This window comes from Bacillus rossius, chromosome 13, assembly GCF_032445375.1.
Source record: "Bacillus rossius redtenbacheri isolate Brsri chromosome 13, Brsri_v3, whole genome shotgun sequence".
NCBI classification, from domain to species: Eukaryota; Metazoa; Arthropoda; class Insecta; order Phasmatodea; family Bacillidae; genus Bacillus; species Bacillus rossius.
This window is the reverse complement of record NC_086340.1, coordinates 23,909,033-23,928,645: the sequence shown is the minus strand read 5'-3', so window position 1 is coordinate 23,928,645 and position 19,613 is coordinate 23,909,033. Positions and strand designations below refer to the sequence as shown.

General features: G+C 39.2%; 1 protein-coding gene across 3 annotated transcripts in view; it reads right to left on the bottom strand.

Annotated features, from left to right (window-relative positions):
* The window catches only part of LOC134538379 (protein numb), a 225,866-nt gene that overhangs the window by 7,507 nt on the left and 198,746 nt on the right, over positions 1–19,613 (bottom strand). For 2 of the 3 annotated variants that reach the window (XM_063379653.1, XM_063379655.1), the window contains 3 exons: positions 15,705–15,785; positions 3,045–3,175; positions 1,751–1,859 (listed from right to left, as the gene is read on the bottom strand). In XM_063379653.1, the coding sequence (XP_063235723.1) occupies positions 1,751–1,859; positions 3,045–3,175; positions 15,705–15,785 (321 nt within the window). The remainder of the gene's footprint in view (positions 1–1,750; positions 1,860–3,044; positions 3,176–15,704; positions 15,786–19,613) is intronic. The other variant, XM_063379654.1, reaches the window with a different exon arrangement.

The following is a 19,613-nucleotide window of genomic DNA, read 5'->3' as shown; positions in this document are numbered from 1 at the left end:
TTCAAATCACTTTTTTTTTTCTCCCTGAAGCTATGCGCACCGTGTGTGTGCCCGGGCGAACGGCGCCCTCGAGATTTACCAGACAAACAAAATTTTTACAGAGCATTAACACTTTACTGCGAGCAATTGGTCCGGACGTGCCCATGGCTAACACCAAGACAAGAATGATGGTTCAGCCGGAAAGAATATGAAGTCACGCACTCACACCCAATAGTAAGTAATTTTCAATGTTTTCAGCTGCGCTCAAATATATGAAGTTTTTAAAATTATAACAGGATTAAATTTTTTTTTATGGATGTATTATGCAAGTTAGTTATTTAAATATCTTCAGATAAGACTAATTTAATTTTCTAGGAATCATCCTCATTACATATTCAAAAGCGAATTTTAAAATTGTACTGACAACACAACTCCTGAAATACCTTGCTTCGATTATTGTTGATTTACTAGCAAATTACAGGTTCTAGCACTTCTAGTTCCTCGTTGTTTCATTTTTCTCATCTCAATTGTCTACACTCAAGAAAATGCTTCTTGCACATACCTGCACAATTCAGAGTTCTCAGATTTAGTTTAGCTGATAGCTTAGGGACAATCGTCTACCCAACTCCAATCCAAACATTCTAGTTATATCTTAAAACTAGCTGCCCGAACCGGCTTCGCACAGCTATACTAATAAAAAAAAATTAAGCCATATCTCCCATTTACAGTAATGGTAAATAAAAAAATTCAGTGAAAATTTATTACAATGCTGTATAATGTACCGGAGAGAAAATGAATAGCACCGATTGTTTCCCGACTCGTGCACGCAACGTACAACTGATGTACCCGTACTTCGCTGCGGCAGTCTACAGGCAGATCACTCTTGCGCCGCTCTTTATACATGCCCCTCCTTGTGGGTACACCACTGCCGCACGATGCCCGTTGCCATGGAGACGCAGAAGGCATGAACAATGCAAAATCCTGTTCTCATGCAGACAAAGTACCCACTGTTGCCTGGTTTTAACTACCCATGGGATCTAATTTTCGGAAAATGTCATCCTGCGTAACATAAGGAACATTACTGTGAAGTTTCAAGTCTGTAAAATATATATAACTTACTTGAAAAAAAGGGCAATTTTTGATATTTAAAGTACCCGCCAAAATTTCAACGGTGATGAGGATTACACTAACAATGAAATAGTTGTTGCCATAGAGAGAAATGAAGCATCAAGAAAGCAACAGCCGTTGCCATGGTGATTTCCTACCAAAAACTGGAAATTTTGATATATTACGCCCCTGAAACTCCCCTTGGGATCGGATTTCCGCAGAATCCGTTCTTAGTGAGCGTCTAAATCACAAAATGAGTAACTATGCTAAATTTCAAGTCAATCGGGTGTATAGTTTTAGAGATCTCGTGATGAGTGAGTCAGTGAGTGGTATTTTATCCCCTTGGGGGTAGAATTAATCAAAATCCTTTCTTAGCGGATGCCTACGTCATAACATCTACCTGCATGCCAAATTTCATCCCGATCCGTCCAGTGGTTTGGGCTATGCGTTGATAGATCACTATGTCAGTCAGTCACCTTTGAGTTATATATATTAAGATATGACTGGTAAAAACTAACACACTTACCAACTTCAACACAAACAAATTTGTTGGAAAATTGTTTTATAGCTGACGAAAAAAAAACATTAACAAAATGAATACAGTTAAAGCCTTGTCCTAGTGTCTAAAAATATTCCAAGTTGGTAATTATACCAGCAATTATACCAGAGACTGCAGATGTAGAAACAGCAGTGACTGAGGTGATGCTTGCCGTACTGGAGTTCAAGGAAAACGGCTGCTGATTTGCAGTCGTCTCCACGCCATTTGTGAGTTTCTGGAATGGAACGAGAGAAACCTTATTATTTTTACTACTTAAAGTGGATTCACATCCGTCAACAAGCCCAGCGATTCACCTTGATCCTCTCGTCTGTCAAATACTTTCCCATTTTGATGCTGCCAGCCGACTAGAAGACTTAAATAGTGGTGAAAATTTATATTGTACAGGTATGTTACACTGACGATCATGAAATTTAAGCATGTGATAAATCGTTTGACTAATTTTTTTTTTACTTTGATATTTATTATAATAGGTTGCCAGCGATATGTATCTTGCTAACATTTTTGAGGTCATTTCATCCGTCCTTCGAAAGTTAAAGTTCCGTAAGGATTTGACGTACAGATCGACGGAATTATCTGGGCCATCTGGTTGGCTGCAGGCCACGTGATTGAAGGACGGACGGAGGGGACGGATCATTGCGAGTCCAGCTTTACTTTGGGTTCCCATGCTCTTACTAATTTCCCTGAGTTTTCTGTCTCATCTATCTGGCCAATAACAGCTATGCTGCAATATAAATTACTGTCATAAGACTGACAAACATATATAACATGCAAAATTGACTATAAAATTTGTTCCTACACAATATTCAATGTCATCATTTCCATACACACCACACAACCCACACTGCCAATCTTGGGAATAATACATTACCTATCATCAATTGTGATGCAGCTTAAGTACTATTAAATATTTTATTCCAATTCAAATTAATAAACAGTTGTTTGTACTACTTATGTTTAATTAATGTCAGTAAAGATTGGATATGGCTTACTAACAGCACATGAATTTATGATTAAAACACATGGTATTTACGTAAAGACATTAAGCTACTGCACAGTATGATACTGATATTGTTTTGTATCTTAAATAGTCACTATTTTCCTGTGTTTTCCAAGTTTTGAAGACAACTTTTCAATTTCCCTTAAAAATTCATACAAGTAATAAATAATATATAATTCAGAAAAACTAAGTGATGACAACTTTGCATAGTTTTCATTAAAACATTAAACTTGATAACATTAAACCTACTGACAACCCTCTGCAAACTATATTGTTTTAATGAAAATACCTTGGTTTTAATTGATTTAAAAAAAACAGCCAATTCCCCAAATAAATCAGAGCAAAAGCTGCTCGATCGGTACCAGAACGGAAGAATGCTGGATTGCAGAGTGCCGACTGTACCTGCAAGGAAGCGGGGATGATGAAGTCGTCAGTCGACGACAGCAGAGACAGTCCCTGGGCCAGCTGCTGACACATGGCGCTGACAGAGTCGCCCCTGTCGCTCAGCGGAGACGACTCCGGGATGGGACTCACTGCAACAGAATGCAGTCGAATGGTCATCACATTCCACAAAGAAACAGGCACACCTCTACTACTTTGGAAAAGACCAACTATAAATTAAAAAGTTTTCTATAAGTACATCATGTAGAACAACGCTGATAATTTAATCAAACTTGACGTGGCTGTAACGTATTCTGGCAGCAATGGCGTAAGCCTGCAAACTTCTTACTGCAAATGGCTAAGCTAGAAACAAATGTGTGCACCCACAAGCAGTTAACAGATTTTAGCAACTACAGTAAAACCTTTTTGTTGCGACCCCATTTATTGCGACCACCTCTCTATTACAACCCGATTTCGAGGAACCGTGAAAAAATTGCCGAAAATCCGAAGAAAATCGGATGGAAAATAATTTTTTTGTAGTTAGTAGCGTGTTACTGCGTTTCTCTTGCCGAGTGCTGTACTGCTGCAGGCAGCGCGTATCTAAAAATAGATACCACTTCCTGTCGACCGCTGTCAGCACTTGACAACCCCCATTCCACGTCCTTTTGCTGGCAGGGTGCGCAGTTAAAGATTTTTGTGGCGACGTTTTTACGTTTAGCTTTTTGCGAGTGTCTAATGTCATACCCAATTAGGCAAAGCTACCTGCTGGCTTTCTCTTGATTTTAATTACTATTGGTTAACAATGTTTAGTTTTTGAAGTCGCGACTTGGTATATTTTCTGGCTTGAATTTGTGAACTATTGACGACTTATGCAAATTTTTTCCCCCCGATTTGGTTACCTGAAAGGTTGGGTTTTGTGACGACTGTTGGCGATTTACACATTTGTTTTATTTCATACGGATTTGCGGTTTTGACGAAATGAGTGTTAAACGAGCCAGCTTGTCACTCATTAAGAAGTACGAGATAATACAGGAAGTGGATGAGAAGAAGCTGTCGAAGACGGATATCGCGCGACGACATGGCATTCCGAAATCAACTCTTTTCACAATAATAAAAAAAAGGGAAGAAATAGTAAATGCCGTTTTGAAGGACGGCCGCAACGTCCAGCTGAAGAATTTGAGGGGCGTGACACATGCGAATCTGGAGGAAGCAATGCTGGAGTGGTTTGGCCAGCTTAGGGCGCAAAACCTGCCTGTAAGCGGACCCATGATGCTGAAAAAGGCAGACGAATTAAGCTTGAAGTTAGGCATTGAGAACTTCAAATGTTCAAACGGTTGGCTGGATCGTTTTAAAGTTCGTCATGGCATATCGAGTCGTAAAATCGTTGGTGAAAGTGCGTCAGTCGACCCACAATCTGTGAACGAATGGTTGCCCTTGCTTGGAAACATCCTTTGCCGATACCCGCCTCGCGATGTTTACAACGCGGACGAGCTGGGGATGTTCTATAATCTGATGCCAGATCGTACTCTAGCTATGAAAGGTGACATGTGCAAGGGTGCAAAGCGAAGCAAAGAGCGCCTCACCGTCCTTCTGTGCTGCAACATGGACGGCAGTGACAAAATGAAGCCTCTCGTGATAGGAAAATTCCAGAAACCCAGAGGATTCAAGGGCAATGTAATTCAATGTGATTACGATTTTAATAAAAAGGCATGGATGACTTCAACGGTGTTCATGAGATGGCTTCGCGGCTTTGATGCAAAGATGGGCGCAGCCAACCGAAAAGTTGTTCTCTTTGTCGACAATTGCCCAGCACATCCTGCTGTCGACAACCTCAGGAACATTGAACTGGTGTTCCTGCCAAAGAACACCACCAGTGTGCTTCAGCCTCTGGATCAAGGCATAATACAGCAAGTGAAACTGAAGTTCCGCGAAATGCTCGTGCGGAGCATGGTTTTAAAAATGGAAATTGGCAAAGATGTCAAGAAGTGGGATGTATTTAGAGGGATAGAAGCAATTGTTGCTAGTTGGAGGGCCGTGCAGCCTACAATTATCGCCAACTGCTTCCGACATGCCCACTTTGTCACACCAGTCGACAAAGAGGCTACCGTCCATGTGCCTCTTGCTGCTGCCAACTCTGAAGACCCGGACGACCCGCCGACAATGGATGCCGAACCCCAGCCAGGCCCTTCAACGGAACCGGAGCTGGGCCCTGTGACAGTGTTGACACCTTCCCCTTGCACTGTTACTAGGCCTTGCGACGATCAAATGTGGCAGCATTTGGCCCCAGACTGTACATTTGAGGAATTTGTGAGAGTGGACGATGACGTCGCAGTTTGCGGTGCCCTTGATGATGCCGGAAAATTACAGCAAGACTCCAGTGACGAAGAGGGGGAAGGAGAAATGGAAGAACTCGAAGACGTTCCCACAACGAGAGACGTCCTCAAAGCTGGAGACGTCTATGCAACAATGCTACGACATCATGGTGCAAGTGAGGAGATGTGGTCTCACTTTACAAAATTGAAAGAATTTGTCGAGAAAGCTGCCATTAAGCAGAAACAGACCTCAATTAAGGACTTTTTTTAAAAAGTAGGGCAGTTTTAATATAACTTGATTTTTTTTCATTAAATGAGTTTACGTGTATATTTTTTCCCCCTCGTACATTAAAACATTTCTTTGTTGAAGTGAAAGTTAACAGTGTGGAATATGTAACTTAACTTACATGTTCATTAAAACATACGTTGGTGTGTTACGTATGTAGAGCACGTATTAGTGTTTACAACATAATGACCAGCTGTCACGTCAATTACGTTGTTGGATATTATGACTTAACGGGTGAGTTATATTCAGTGCTGGATGTTGCCATTGTATGGGTGATGGTTTTGTAAAAAGGCCTACTTTTATGTTAAACGTTAAGCAGAACTCTTTAAGTTTGCATTGCATTAGTCTACTGCTAAAAAAAATTCTGAATTTACTTGTGTAAATTTTAAAATAAATTAAATTATTTAAAACAATGATGGGGCGGTTGCACTGAATATTTAAAAGATAAATGCTGTTTTATCTAAACAGCACGGTAAAATAAACTATCCCGCTTCTCAAAATCGTAAATTATTTTTGAAGTTAAACAAATTTAACTTATTATCACATCTTTGTTTACCGTATACAACCACGTAATACATCCACCCACTTTTTATTTTGATAAATTAGAGGGGAGATGGTAGGTGGCCAAGAATGTTTTAGATTGCTTTTGTGGGGTATTATGTTTTAAACTGCGGTCCTTGTGGTTCTAGGTCTTGAAACAGCATTGTAGAGCAAAAAGTACAAGTTTGACAAGTCCAGTCTGTGTCACTTATGCCTCTTTTATCCGCTGTCCAGGCAGAATTTATTTTTTACTCTGCTGCCGTGGCTGGTGTAGATTGTGGAGAGCAGATAATACGACCCTTTATTTTTATTTTTACCATGCCAGCTTGCTACTGAGGGGCGCTATCTTTATTTTTATTTTTACCGTGCCAGTTTACTACTGAGGGGATTATAGGCTGTTACCGTACATTGTGCTCTTAGAAGCCAAATTTAAAACACTTTCCACCATTCACTGCAGCATACATTTAACATTATGAAAAAAATTGGTATAAACATATTTACTAAGCCTAAAAACTATTTAAATAAAAAAAAAAAAACATCGTGGCTAGTTAACCCTACGAACAGAATTACTTTCGCTTTATGGTCATTGATGTTATGGTGAATATTGAATCCATCCAGCCACCCTAAGTGACACTTTTTAAGGTAAAAAAGTTGTTTTTTTTGAAGTGTGAAACATGTTGACAGGGAAACGCTTCGTAGCCATGCGTCACCCACCCGTATTGTTGAACGGAGGGAATGGTGAGTATAGTTCTTTTGCGGTAAATAAATACTTTTATGGTCCTACTAAATGTTTCCATACAAGAAGTTTTTTAAGTTTCGGTGATTTTCCAGCAGAAATACTGTTCTGTGACTTATAAACAAATTGTACCATAACTACATACAGTCTTAACGGTGAGTAGGTGCCGAGGGGTCTTCAAAATGTTTTTATTTTACCGGGAATGGAGTATACAACCTGGCTTTCATCGCACAAAGCAACGGAGTGAGGAAGAGGTGACGAGGGGGGAGGAGGGGGTGGGAAGGGTCGAGGGGATAAGGTTGTACACAGTTTCTCACGCAGAAGGTGGGAGAAGTTAAAATAGGAGGGTGGGGGATGAGAGAGAGAGAGAGATAGAGAGCGAGACAGGATGGTTTGTGGAATCTGGGAGGGATGAACCTTGAATGAACAAAGGAAGGAGAGCTGCAGCCAGCCTGTTTGACGAATTTCCCGCGCTCCCACTTACGTCGTACAAGCTACGGCCGTCGTGTTTTAAAAGGAATGTCCGATTTTTTTTGTTCTTCTTATACGAACATTAGAATATGAAAAGCCCTTACAAAATATACGCTGTGCGGTAAATAATATCTTTTTAAAAGCTTTTGTTATGAGTTTTTTTTTTTACAGATTTTGGTTGTACCTAGTGTCAAAATTTCCGATTTTTTTTTACGGTTCTTGAGAATATATTCGTAATCTTGATGCTTCGTAAAATCCGGGGTTCATAAAATTGGGTATTAATAGTATTAATAGTTGGCAGAGGAACAGCAGACTGCAGCAAGCCACCCCCTTCCCTCCCTCAAACCAAGCTAAGACGTATGCTGCCGATGAGTCACTGCAGCCGTATAAAAGCGCTGTTCATTCCAGAGACAAGCTGTGTTCTACATTAGAATATCATCTCTTAAATCCAGCGCATTGAAAATACCATCTTTTTGAAACTTATTAATTTAATAATTTTGACCTTAAAGCTTGCTGCATAGCTATTTAACTACGGAAAGCAAGAAAACGTACATGTAAACTAATCACTAAAAATAAACTGTCTTTTCTTTAGAGGTGGCCTGTAGGGCGACGGACTTGTCATGAAGGTTGAAGTGGGTTTAAAGCAAGCCGACTGGCATTGTGAGTGACAGCATCCTGCCATTGTACGGCTGGTTTCTTGACGAGTAATTGATGGTGGGGGAAGGGGGGGGGGGGGGGGTCGAAATCAACTGAAAATTTCGGGAAAAATCTATTACGACCCCCCCTCTATTACGACCCTATTCCTGGGAACCGTGAGGGGTCGTTTCAGAGAGGTTTCACTGTACATTTTTTTCACGGGAAGTCCAGCTAGACCATAGAAAGCAAGGCAAACTTCTCTAAACACAAGACAATGAAAGAGTCCTATCAGTATCCAGCCACATCTCTTTCTACGCTGCACCATACAAATTTGCTACATCCTTTTTTGAAACGTATACACTATCATCATCATAACGAATAAGCACTTTATACAAGGCACTGTCCGAATCATTGATACACATTTTTTTCTTTAGGCATCTTATGGGACCACACGACAACAAGAACTATTACAAAAATAATTTGGTCAAAGCATATTCGAACCAAGAGGTCTTCAGTACAGATACTTAGTATGCCATAAACCTAACAAAAACAAATGGCAAGTACAAGACTCCAAACCACCGGGTATTCTGTATGGACATTACCAGATGTCTTTAAAGATTACTTAAAGGCATATTAAAAGTAGAGGTGGGTTGTTACAGCAATTTTCGGTATCTGTACCAACCTGATACTGATACAGCATTATACCATGTTACAAGTATCTGATACTTCTGTATCAGACGGTCCCAGGAGGCAACAAAGCTACGCGTACGCAGACCGTGCGACCGGAAGGAGAATCTGATACATTATTTATCACGCCTGGTAATTCTCTACCTCTGATACTCTCATGCCCGCCTGATACAGCCAGTATCAATCAGTTCAACATTCACTGCAGTTCGTCCTGGCCGTGTATCACCATGTTGCGGGCTGTCATGCTTTGTAGTTAGTATCTTTATAGTGAAATAAGGAATGGATAAGTGCACGAAAAAGACTTCATTTGTGTGGAATTTTTTCATGGAAAATAATGAGTTTGCTAATTGTAATTTGTGTAAACAAAAACTGAGTTATAAATCATCATCGACTAATCTGAAGAAACATTTGAAACGTAAACATTGATATAGTATGCTCACTAATGTACCTATCTGTTTTTTTATTTTTTATTTTTGATAAAATCGTGAATTTTTAATGTATAAAAACACTAGTTACTAATTGTTTTCGAAAAAAGAAAGTCCATATGTTGATTACATCTGTTATTAGTGTCAACTGAGAATTTATTTGCATTTTCATAGCTGTTAGGTGCACAAATATAAATATTATATCTTGTATTAATGTACTTTTTAATATTAAAATTTCATTAGTTTTATTATTGAACGAGACGGTGCACGCACTGCGCACTGAGCGTACTTTGAAGTAGGACAATAAACAAAACGACTTGTAACAATTTCGCTCTGCGCCTCTCCTTCAACGCCTTCCCCTGCGCTTCCTCCCCTACATTCTTTACCTTCTTTATCCCTTATTCGTCGTTCCTGCTCCCACCCCTTTCACAAGCTCCGCCCAACTTATCATCATCTGCGATCCTGTTCTGCGCACATTGGCCGTGGTGTTGTTCCAAGCGAATTCTGACCTGATACTAAAGTACTTTATACTTTTCAAGTGTACTCGTTTGCAGTTCCTGATACAGGCGTGGATCAGTTCTAAAGTATCAGGTTTATACTTTGCGACCCACCTCTAATTAAAAGCATGCAACACAAAATGGCACAGCCACTCTTCCAACTGTGCACGTTACCTACACGACTTCTTAACTGCAACTGCTTGTATCCGGTCCTAAATGGGGCAATGGAGCGTAGCCAGGGGAAAAGTGCAAAATTGCTCCATAAAACTCAACCCATTAACTTTCTACTATGTTTCAGTAACTTAGCCTTAACTTGATATTTGAAAGACACGAGGTATTACCACATACCCCATGCAGATTAACTTTTGCAAATCAACACACAGGTACACATGATGTCCACAACTTTTAACATGACAATGAACTCAACTACAATTTGTAAGAATTTCAATCTAATAGAAAAATGCATCCAAAGCACAGTTTCAATAAGCTACACTACGGCTGTACACTGTATGTACATACACTAGAGTCCCGCTAAACCAATCAAGTATAAGGTGAAAATAAACAAAAAAAATTTTTTTATAGTTCTGAATTTTGATGTCTTGACCCAATTATCAACATGTTTGGTGATTTTGTGCATTTAAAAGTGGCATAGGCTGTGTCACTTGATAACTTGATGCTTATAGTGTGTATTTTACTCTTGTATAGCGACTATTATTCAGCTAATCTGAACATACAGTAATCCGAACAGGTCTCTGCCTCAAATAGTTTGGATTAGTGAAAGACTACTGTAGTTGAAATATTTTTTGAATATAATATTTAACCCACAAGAAAATATGAATCCACTAAAAAAACTCCAAACACGAGCTACTTGATCTGTGCCAAATTACAGAATGTGCCAAACTAAATAAATGCTGGATTAAAAAGTGCAGACAGTATTAGGAACAAGTCTGGAGGATAATACATAGGCCTGTAAGTAATGATAAGGGCCTGTCTACAATAGCCAGAACCTGTTGGCAGTCCATTATCCTTATTCTAATGTGAATGATGTCACATTGTCACATGGAAAACAAACCTGTCTATAATTGCATTGTCCGATGTTCGAATGAACTGATTTCTAAAGTAGTCACCAGAGCATTTTTTTTTTTATTTTTTTTTTTTACTATTTTCATATTTTGTAAATGTGCATGCAGCTAAGTTTTCAATATTTAGTTAACTTTCGAAATTTGTGGTTGTTCAGTAATATTTGTTCATTATTTCCAGTTTACCCTTTGAAAATGAAACCAGAACAACAAATATCAAGGGTGTTCATTCATATATGCTACCAAAGGACACAGATTGTAACAAAAAGTTCAATGTATTTGGACCAGGGAGATTCGGAACAGAGAGATTCGAAACAGGGAAATTCGGACCATCGCCCACACCCAGTGGTCTCAACTACTTGAAGCAAATATATTAGGGACTTAGGGACTATTACTGTTGAAAATAGGTACCAAATTAGGGACCAAAATCGAAAATAGGGACTATTATAGGGACCAAAAAAAAAGCAAAAAATCCCCAACCAACAGGCCGGATAAGCAGAATTCAACATTTTGTGAAAAACACTGTAGATAAAGACTTCGAAAAATTCCTCTGACGTACTACACTGAGTACAGCTGAAGAGGAATATATAAAGAACTAGTACTTTGAAAACAGCACATTTCCACATGAAGTTAAAAAATAAAAAATAAAAATAAAAAAACACACACACACTGCACAATACAAAACTTTGTTCATAATTTGGTAGATGCTAAAGCTACAACTGTGACAAAGTTAGAGCTAATTCTAGCATCTATCATAAACTGAGCTAATTCTAGCATCTATCATCAACTGAGCTAATTTTGCTTCCGTTATGTTATCTTTCACAAGTGCTTTTTTAAGTCTAACATTACCTTCATCAAGCAATTTAAGTGCAATTGTACTATCTTGTTCACCTACATCCTTCTTTAAATTTTCAAGCTTATCCTCCAGAATGCATACCTTTTTCTTTTCTTGTTCAGCCTCTTTTAGTTTAGCATTTTCAGCACATTCTACTTCATCTGCTTTCTTCTTTTTCTCTTCTCTTAAACGTTTTTTTCATTTTCACTATGGTTCTGATAGCCCTAGTAAGCGATGCTGGTTAAATAAATCAATTTTTTTGGTGATTGGTACACCCACAGGTTCATTGTTATAGTAAATTTTCAGACCAGCTGCTACATTTAGCCTTGCATTGAGCATTCTTTCTCTCATGTGAGATCTTTTCTCTGACAATATTTCACAAGAAAGGGAAAACTCTCTCTCAACATCAGCACTACCATGATACAAACCGAGAGCAGCTTTAATAAATTTTGCTAGAGACGGATACTTCAACTCCCCACTATCAATTTTTTTCTTCAAGAAATGTTTTCTTCAAGAAATGTGCCCAAAATGTATCAACCCTATTTTCTTCTGGTTCATCTGCATCAAGAAGAAAAACTTTCCACTCATCAATAAAAACATCAGTTCTAATATTAACAGGCAATATAGTTCCCAGTTAGCTAACATCGCCTTCATATCTGAACTTGCTTTTTTTCACCCTAGGATTCACACATCTTAGGTACTTCAGAGTTATGTTGCCAAGAATGTCTTTACCTAACAGATTACTTCCCGCAGCCAGATAATGTTTTGAACATCTACCACAAACAATGCTTGTTCTTTTTCAGACAATTTCAAAACTTCTTTGCGTAAATCTTCATCAAAAACAACTTCTGTAGCAAGGACTAAATTAATTTTTTCAACCAGGTTTTGTTCTACATTTGAAGAAAAGGCTTTAACAGCACCTTTCTTACGTATTCTCCCGACAATTCGAACTAAAATATCTTTCACTTAATTGTGTACTAAGTGTGTCAATGGCTCCTCCTTCTGAAAAAAAATGAAGTGAATTTTGTGAACATGTATACACTTAAAACAGTGAAAAGTATTTCACATTTCATGGTATTCCTTTTCAGATTTTCTACAATTCTCTTGTAGCTTACAAAATTCATTTGGCGTTGTTCTTTTTTTGATGGAATATTTTTCAGGAAATATTCAATTACAGCAGGCCACTGTTCAAGTAAACGGTTTGCTGCCGTCAGAGGAAAAAAAGTCAGTACACCATAATATGAAACTACGTAATACTAAAATACAACTGATGGCTACATATCGAGTGTCACTGTAGAATCAACATCTATTATTTGCAAACCAATCTGTGTCTTCAATACAAGTCAGATTCAGGCTTCACAATGTCAACAGCTGAAAATAAATCTTGAAGTGCCTGTATTACTGCAGACAGCAGCATGATTGCCCTTCAGTTATGCTTCATTAATCATTAGGAATGTAAAACTTTTTTCAAGTGAAAATAGCATACAATTATTATACATGGGTAAGTCTACAAAAAGTTAATAAATAAGAAAAAATAAACATGTAGTACCTAAATTGCAAAGGTTGCCTATATTTTCAGTCATTGGCAGCAGATATACTTCACATCCACAGGAAAAAAGCTTCAAAAATTAAAGAATATATAACATTACCACCTATAACTATAAACTTTTATAAGCAGTTTAAAAACAGATTTATTATTGCAGATGTGTTTACCTTGGATATTTAAACCAATCCTAATTGAACGGGGAAAAAAAGGGACATTTAGGGACCATTTGTCTAAAAAAAGGACTTTTAGGAACCAAGCTCAAAAATAGGAACTTTTAGGGTAAATAGGGACCTGTTGAGACCACTGCACACCACGCATGACATCAGAGGGTCACATTGACCAATCAGTGATCAGTGTCCATCACAGGTTAGGACAGTGCAATTGTATACGGGCTTTAATAAGTATTAATGCAAAATATTTTTAAAAATCTTACTTAATAAAGTTTTTGCCTTTGTTTTGCAGGGCTGTCTAAAAGATACAAGAGGCCCGGGGGCAAATAATTTGGTCAGAGCCCATCCCTATTACTTCACGTACAATTTTTCAAACCCCACAGTTTAAAAAAAAAAATCTAAAAACTAATAGATACTGTGGCCATTACTGTAAATGTGATATGCGTAACATGTAAGGTTCCCAATGAATTTTATTAGCAAAATAATGTTAATTTTTGTCAAAATGAAATTTACTGCGGAAACAGCTTCGGTAGTAAGTTGGTTATAACTGCCCCACTGGTTTGTAAATTTTCATCACGATAGCAGCACTCGCCTTCACAGTCTCACCCCCCCCCCCCCCCCCCCCCCCCCCAAACAAAATTTAAGCTTCTGTTGTGGGCAAACTACACATTCCTTGTAATTTTTAATGTATGTATCTCTGGTGTTTCACTCTCTCTTAAATGAAATTTTTAAACAGTAAAAATGTTCTCCTAAATTAGGCAGGCAAACATTTCAAGCATAAACGTAAACCAAATCATAATAAATTATTTAAGAAACCTACAATAACCGTAAAAACGTTAACTAGTACAATATTTTCTACACCACACACAGAACTCAAAGAATATAAAAAAAAATTTATTGATTTCATACGCTGATGACATTTTCTTTTATTTCATAACTTGTTAGTTATTCACAATATAACTTCACTATACACTGTGCATTTACAAGAAGTATATTACCAAAGCATGATTTTTGGTATAGGTAATATTACAAAAAACCAATTTTTTTCAGCTCACTGTTACTTTACTGCAAGCAATAGCTACACAAGCCCACTGTTAACATAGAAAAATGACAGTGGTTTAGCTGGCAAGTGCTATGATGTCACACACTTGCAACCATTAGTACGCCATTTACAACTTTTTTACTTTTTTTATTATGTAATGCAGGGAAATAAATATTTGTGGTCGTAGTATTATACAAATTAATGATTTAAAGGACATCAGCTAGAATGAATTTGATTTTCTAGGAACAATCCATATTGAAAATAAACATTATTTTATACCAATATTATATAAAATAATTATTTCAAGGAGATCAGTAATGAATTTAAATAATGTATACAAATTTTTTCCGTATGAAAAATTTTGAACAAGCCAGATCCTTCTGTACACTGTTGCCATTCAGTCAAAGATAAATACAAAAGAGACTCAATTAACCAAGCTTTAATTACCAGAGGTTCTGTATTATTCAAGCTGACCTAAAGCACCATCACGGACAAAGACTGTTTGTTGTACCATTTTCTCAAGGACTTGGAAAATTATACAACTGTTATCGAAAGCATAAAGAAAATTAAAAATACCAATCGACCAACAAAAACCAAAAACTGCTTTCTTAATACATTCACATTACCTGAGATTTTTCTTATCCAAAGTTGCTGCGGTCCACTTCAATGCAGTTAATCGAGACACTACTGTACATACCTACTGCATTACGTAAACACTACTTTACAACATGCAAATGCAACATGGTTATAATTTCTCCCTTAACCTAATGTTATCCAGACATTGGAGCCAAAACAAAGTCTTCTCTTTCCCCGTGTTTTATCTTTCTACAACACAACTTGGACATTTCACGGCTGGTGGTCCCAACAGAAAACACGACAACAGGACCGTAGCCAGGATTTTGTGAAGGAGGGAGTCCAGTGTAATCAAATCATTTTTTTTTTTTAGAATATGTTTTCTTTACAATTGAATTTTAAAGGAAAATTGATTGCCACACTGAAATCTCAAGAAATAGTAATACTATTTGAACTTCAATGTTTACGTACATTATTCTAAGTAATGATTTTGCTTGAGAAATGAAAACTTAAAAGTTTTATGTTTTACGTTTTTAGATAATTGCTTTTAATGTGATCAAATGCTTGTTGATTTTGTTAAAACAAGTCAGAAATACATATACATATATTAAGGTTATTAAGTAAATGAAGCACACATATACAGTTTTTGTGAAAGACATACAAACCGGTATAGACTGCTTTGGGAAAAACAATTCCTGCCGCTTCTGTGTACGAGGTAAGTTGAGCCGTAACGGGGGCTGTATTGAAGCTTGTTCTTTCTCTCTTTTGAATCCCGGAAGGGAGGGGTGGGGACTCCACGTACCTCCCCCCCTGGCTAAAACTCTGGTCACGAAACACAATACTCACTCTCGGACGCAAGGCAAGCGGCACTCACGGGCAGCGACTGCAAGCGACTACGGTAAGGCTGGACGGCCATCTGAGGACCGGCTGAAACAACCACCACCACAGTCCCACCACCATCACACGCGCATGCCACGCCTGGAGCCATTGGCGTAGCTGTGTTCATAAAGTTGGGGGGGGACAAATAATGATTTTGATGTCATGTAAACCCATTCCCCTCTTACTAAGACAGGGGGTTCCGGGGGTCCTCCACCGGAAAAATTTTGATTTTAAAAGTGCAAAATAGCGCTTTTTAAGCAGTTTTTGTATCTAACCATACGGATACATCGATGTTAAAATTATTATTGTTTCCTTAAGATAAAATTTGAGAGTGAAGAAATTACAAATAAAGTTGGGCAAAATAATATTATAAAATAAAAATATCACGGTCTAGAAAGTTGGGGGGGACAGTCCCCTCCACCCAAAAAGTTCAGGGGGACACGTCCCCACTGTCCCCCCCTGTTCCTACGCCCCTGCCTGGAGCCACACGCAGCCTGGTCAATTCATATTCAACACTCGTGTCTCGTCCCATCTCGTCCTCACTGGGACCCTTCATGTGGCATTTCAAATATATAAGTTGGACTCAGTGGCATACTAAATGCCATTTTATTTTATGAGGAAATTAAAAAAAAAATTAAAAATAAACAATGTTTGAAGATTTTTACACCAAAAAGTGTTTTTTGACAGTAAACACTATAAAATTAACAAATTTTAAATGGACAAAAAAAATAGTAAATAAGTTTTTACAAAAAGTAAATTACAAAAAGGAGCACTTTTAGGAAAGAATATGAAATGTGCATTCAAAAGGCATATTCATTATAAAAATTACAAATACTATACATATTTCATCTAAAATTGTTTTTAAGTTATTACAATAGTAAAAGTTATTAGTAACATTCCAGCTGAGGACATGTTATTTGTGTGAGTTATGATTTTTATCTCATCAACTTAATAACACACTGTGTAAATGAAAAACATCATTGTCATTTCTGAAAGTAGCAATGAAAAAACTAATGTATCTGAATAAAATTAAAAAATTTACCTTAAATAACATTTTGAAAACTTGCAACATTACCTAGTAATGTTGTCACAGTCACACTTATTCCCTACACTAACATAAATCAATAGTTAGCAAAAATTAGAGAAATAAGATAAATCCAATAACATTAATTTGCTGCTTAAAATTGGACGCAAAATATTCATGTCCAAACCAGGCGAATGGCAGTACTAAAATTTACACATTTAACTTGAATGCAAACAATTCCATCAGTTTTTATGTCAGGACTTTCATACTAAATTCCAAATTGAAGACAGACTTTGTATGCACAAAGTTTGGTACATGAACCAAATTGCAATTTTAATTTTTTTTTGTCTTTGATTATTTGAAGTTAAGTTTTACTTTGGTTGCAGTTTTCAGCCATTTATGTTCTACTGCCTACATGTCATTGTAGGAAAATCGGTCCAACCTTGATCCTAAAAAAAGTCCCCGAAGCCAATATCGTACCTCTTTAATTATAGTAGCGGCAGCAAATTATTGTCATGCAAATTTTGATGGTACCTGACATAAATGTAACAGTAGCGCGTAAAGTCAAATTATATTCTACAGCCATGGTGAGGCAGAAGCAGCGGGGGTTACGGCCATGGTGTGAGGCAGCGGGGGTTACGGCCATGGTGTGAGGCAGCGGGGGTTACGGCCATGGTGTGAGGCAGCGGGGGTTACGGCCATGGTGTGAGGCAGCGGGGGTTACGGCCATGGTGTGAGGCAGCGGGGGTTACGGCCATGGTGTGAGGCAGCGGGGGTTACGGCCATGGTGTGAGGCTGCGGGGGTTACGGCCATGGTGTGAGGCTGCGGGGGTTGTGGCCATGGTGAGGCTGCGGGGTTGTGGCAAGGGTGAGGCTGCGGGGTTGTGGCAAGGGTGAGGCTGCGGGGGTTACGGCAAGGGTGAGGCAGCGGGGGTTACGACCATGGTGTGAGGCAGCGGGGGTTACGGCCATGGTGTGAGGCAGCAGGGGTTACGGCCATGGTGTGAGACAGCGGGGGTTGTGGCAAGGGTGATGCAGCGGGGGTTACTGCCATGGTGTGAGGCAGCGGGGGTTGTTTCAAGGGTGAGGCAGTGGGGGTTGTTTCAAGGGTGAGGCAGCGGGGGTTGTGGCAAGGGTGAGGTAGCGTGGGTTGTGGCAAGGGTGAGGCAGCGGAGGTTACGGCCATGGTGTGAGCCAGCGGGGGTTACGGCCATGGTGTGAGGCAGCGGGGGTTACGGCCATGGTGTGAGGCAGCGGGGGTTACGGCCATGGTGTGAGGCAGCGGGGGTTGTGGCAAGGGTAAGACTGCGGGGATTACGGCCATGGTGTGAGGCAGCGGGGGTTACGGCCATGGTGTGTGGCAGCCTAGGTTACTGCCATGGTGTGAGGCAGCGGGGGGTACGGCCATGGTGTGAGGCAGCGGGGGGTACGGCCATGGTGTGAGGCAGGGGGGTTACGGCCATGGTTTGAGGAAGCGGGGGTTACGGCCATGTTGTGTGGCAACGGGAGTTACGGCCACGGTGAGTTTGCGGGGGTTACTGCCATGGTGAGGCTGCGGGGGTTACGATCTTGTTGCCCCTCCCCTGCCAGCCTCACCCGCGTCATGGCTGTGAAACTGTACACTATCACTCGCTGTTGTTCTTTGTATCAGGACTAGCAGGGCCATCTCGCCACGCTACCTCGCTTTCCGCTGCCGTCACACAGCGGATGCTGGTCTACTACTTGTTAGCTCTACAGTATGCGCCCCCCTGGGAGGTTACAGCATTGTGTTTTATAAAATGACCAACCACAGGGAATGAACTCAAAATTATCACAGGCGTATCATCTTCCAGCTGATCGTTCCTGCTTTTCTGCTCATAGTGTAGAGCCCCCAGAATATCGCACACACGACCACACCAGGCGCACGCAGTCAACAGTACAGTCCGTCTGCACAACATGTTTCTTGAGCTTTAAACGTTTAGTTACACTTTGGTGGTGGTGGAACAAACTCAATAGGCACAAGAAAAAAAATAGACCAGGGAGCTTGGAGGTTTGCGTGCAAAAATAAAACAGACTACATAAGAAGTCACTCTGACCCAATGTGAACTGAGAATGTCTTTGTGTTCGTTTGAGAAACAGCCAGGAGGCGGATCGCCAGATGTGGATCACGAGCAGATTGGCTCGCAAATGAACACGTACGTCTCTTCAGATAACATGGCAATGCCACGTTGTCTATCTCCTGTCCCCCCTTCCCTCGCCCCACGAACGCTGCACCGCCGAAGATGATGTTCCTGTGATAACGAGTTTAAAACCAAACATGACTACTAGTGCTCTCCAGTGAGACCGAATCACAACTCTGACTTTGAACCGAGCCCTTAAACTGAGAAATTCCTACACTTTGATAGTAATTAAAAAAACACTGAAATAAACCAAAATTTAAATTTCAAATGCACTTATGTTTCATTGTTTTCTTATGCTATGAGATGGTCACAAAATGATGTTGAATATAAATTGACACCATTATTAAATATTACTTCATGCAACAACACCTACTTATAATTATAAGCCAGACCCATGGAACAGTCAGTCACATGCACAAATAAAAAAAAAACACTTGAACATCACAGCTACCTCACCAAATTAAGTATGTAATGTGTAATAACAAAATAGCATTTTAGAGGAGACCAGAATATGTATTGTAAATCACAGCAGAGTTTTGCAAAGGTGGTATTTGCCGAAATAGCTATTATTTTACTCAAAATATATTCAATTTTTAAACAAAGTTACCTAATAGCATTAAAAAAGGAATTCTTGTGTGTCTATCGTGTAGCGGCTTTCTCAAAAACAGCTCTAATGATTCAAATGAAATTTAC